At 41.5% G+C, this 2,590-nt stretch overlaps 1 protein-coding gene across 1 annotated transcript; it reads left to right on the top strand.

The window, feature by feature from the left end:
* Positions 1–248: 248 nt before the first annotated feature.
* On the top strand, positions 249–2,033 carry AMT1;1 (ammonium transporter 1;1). The gene has a single exon (XM_079055363.1). The coding sequence runs from the start codon at positions 383–385 to the stop codon at positions 1,868–1,870; it is 1,488 nt and encodes a 495-aa protein (XP_078911489.1). The 5' UTR covers positions 249–382; the 3' UTR covers positions 1,871–2,033.
* The last annotated feature ends 557 nt before the right edge of the window (positions 2,034–2,590 follow it).

Below are 2,590 nucleotides of genomic sequence, written 5' to 3'. Positions count from 1 at the left end.
AAAAAAATAATATCCAAGCGACTGAAAAGTTTAGTTTTTTTTTTCTATTATTATTATTATTATTATTATTATTATTATTATTATTATTTTGAAATACAGGTTAATTAAAAGGTTTAAAGCCTATGACGTATACTTAACATCAGTTGTGAAACGAAATAGAGGACCAAAATGGGAAACTGAGAGAAACAAAAGGGTGTATAATAGGAATATCTTGAAAAAAGGAACAGAAGAAAAAGTCAACAGTCAAAGACGTTGCGCTCCCAATCTCTCTCCTCCCTTTCCGCTATTTTCCCCTCCTATATTTACAACCACACTGTCGTCTCCGTAACAACAATATTCACTTGGCCAATTAGGTTTCCGCCGTCGCCGGAGGAAACCAAAAATGGGTTCGCCAACCTGCTCCGCTGATGCACTGGCAGCCATGTTTGGTGCCAACACCACCAACGCTACTGGCGCTGCCGCTTTTATCTGCGATCAATTTAACACCGTCTCCACAAAGTTCAGCGACACCACATACGCCGTCGACTCCACATACCTTCTTTTCTCTGCATATCTCGTCTTCTCCATGCAGCTTGGTTTCGCCATGCTCTGTGCAGGCTCTGTTCGTGCCAAAAACACCATGAATATCATGCTCACTAACGTTCTTGATGCTGCCGCCGGTGGTCTATTTTACTACCTATTCGGATTCGCTTTTGCCTTCGGTACCCCATCCAATGGGTTCATCGGTAAACACAACTTTGCCCTTCAAAATATGCCTTCGTCTGACTTCGACTACAGCTATTTCTTATACCAGTGGGCTTTCGCCATCGCCGCTGCCGGAATCACATCCGGATCTATCGCCGAGAGAACTCAATTCGTCGCTTATCTGATTTACTCTGCTTTCCTGACCGGATTCGTTTACCCCGTCGTATCGCATTGGTTCTGGTCCGTCGACGGATGGGCAAGCGCCACGAACATGGATAACTTATTTCTCGGATCAGGTGTCATCGATTTCGCAGGATCTGGTGTGGTTCATATGGTTGGTGGGATCGCAGGCTTATACGGTGCTTTAATCGAAGGCCCAAGAATCGGCCGATTCGACCACAGCGGCCGATCAGTGGCCTTACGCGGCCATAGCGCCTCCTTGGTGGTGCTCGGTACTTTTCTTCTATGGTTCGGATGGTACGGATTTAACCCAGGTTCGTTTGTCAAAATCCTAAGCCCGTACGAATCAGGTAGCTATTACGGACAGTGGAGCGCCGTCGGTAGAACCGCCGTAACAACAACCCTAGCTGGTTGCACAGCCGCCCTAACCACTCTCTTCGGTAAGAGAATACTCTCCGGACACTGGAATGTAGTCGATGTCTGCAACGGACTATTGGGTGGCTTCGCAGCCATAACCTCAGGGTGTTCGGTGGTTGATCCATGGGCTGCAGTCATCTGCGGATTCGTGGCCGCATGTGTCTTAACAGGGTTCAACAAGCTAGCGGAGAAGATGAAATACGACGACCCATTAGAGGCGGCTCAGCTTCACGGCGGTTGCGGAGCATGGGGGATCATCTTCACTGGTTTATTCGCGAAGGAGAAGTATGTGAACGAGGTGTATCCAGGGAAACCAGGTAGGCCATATGGGTTGTTCATGGGTGGTGGTGGAAAACTTCTAGCAGCACATGTGATCCAGATTTTAGTGATTATTGGGTTCGTAAGTGCCACAATGGGTCCGTTGTTTTTGATTCTTAAAAAGCTTGGGTTGCTAAGGATCTCGGCGGAGGATGAAACAGCAGGTATGGATATGACCAGACATGGTGGTTTTGCATATGTTTATCATGATGAAGATGATCAGAAACTCGGCCTTCCGATGAGGAAGATAGAGCCTGCCGTTTCATCTTAAAGAGTTTTTAGTATGTTTCTTTTTATTATTAATATATGTAGCTCTGGAATATGGATGTTAGTTTTTTTTTTTCTTTTGGAGGTTGGTACAAAAGTTTATTTGGTTATAAATTGAAAAGATTGTGATTCTAGGAGCTTAAATCTTAACAAAGCTATTTTTATAAGATGTGTGTGTTATTTTTCATAGCATAGCATGTGTTACATTATTATTTCATCTATGATTGGTGTAATATGAATTAAAATATATGTTTTTTTCATGGAGGAATTAAAACGATGCGTGGCTTGGTGGGTGAGAAATATATTAGTTTAGTTTATTATAAAGTGTTGAAAACCACGTGACTGAATACGATGAATTGAATAATTGATTATTGTTAATACCAATGCTTTTAAATTAAAAATCATTTTCAATACGATGTGAGGTTTGGTGGGAAGCTTACTTTTGTCGTTGATTTTTGCTAACCTTTTTATATTAGATGAATCTTTACGCATATTTGTGAATATAAAGTCTAAAGTATAATCTTTCTAGAAATAATTGTTTTGGGCTAGGAGTTTTAAGTTGTTTGAAGTTTCTACAAATCCCCGATTAGTTTTTAAGCTATAATTAGTGATTTTGAGTTGTTTTAGAATTTTGTTGATCGTCAAGAACTACGGATAATAAAAATATTAAAGTGGGTATCCATGGTAAAACAAATACCACATGAGTAGATAACGGAAAATAGAT

The sequence above is a fragment of the Lactuca virosa genome, chromosome 6, assembly GCF_052849685.1.
Source record: "Lactuca virosa cultivar CGN04683 chromosome 6, Lactuca_virosa_CGN04683_v6, whole genome shotgun sequence".
NCBI classification, from domain to species: Eukaryota; Viridiplantae; Streptophyta; class Magnoliopsida; order Asterales; family Asteraceae; genus Lactuca; species Lactuca virosa.
This window is presented reverse-complemented; position numbering and strand designations above follow the sequence as displayed.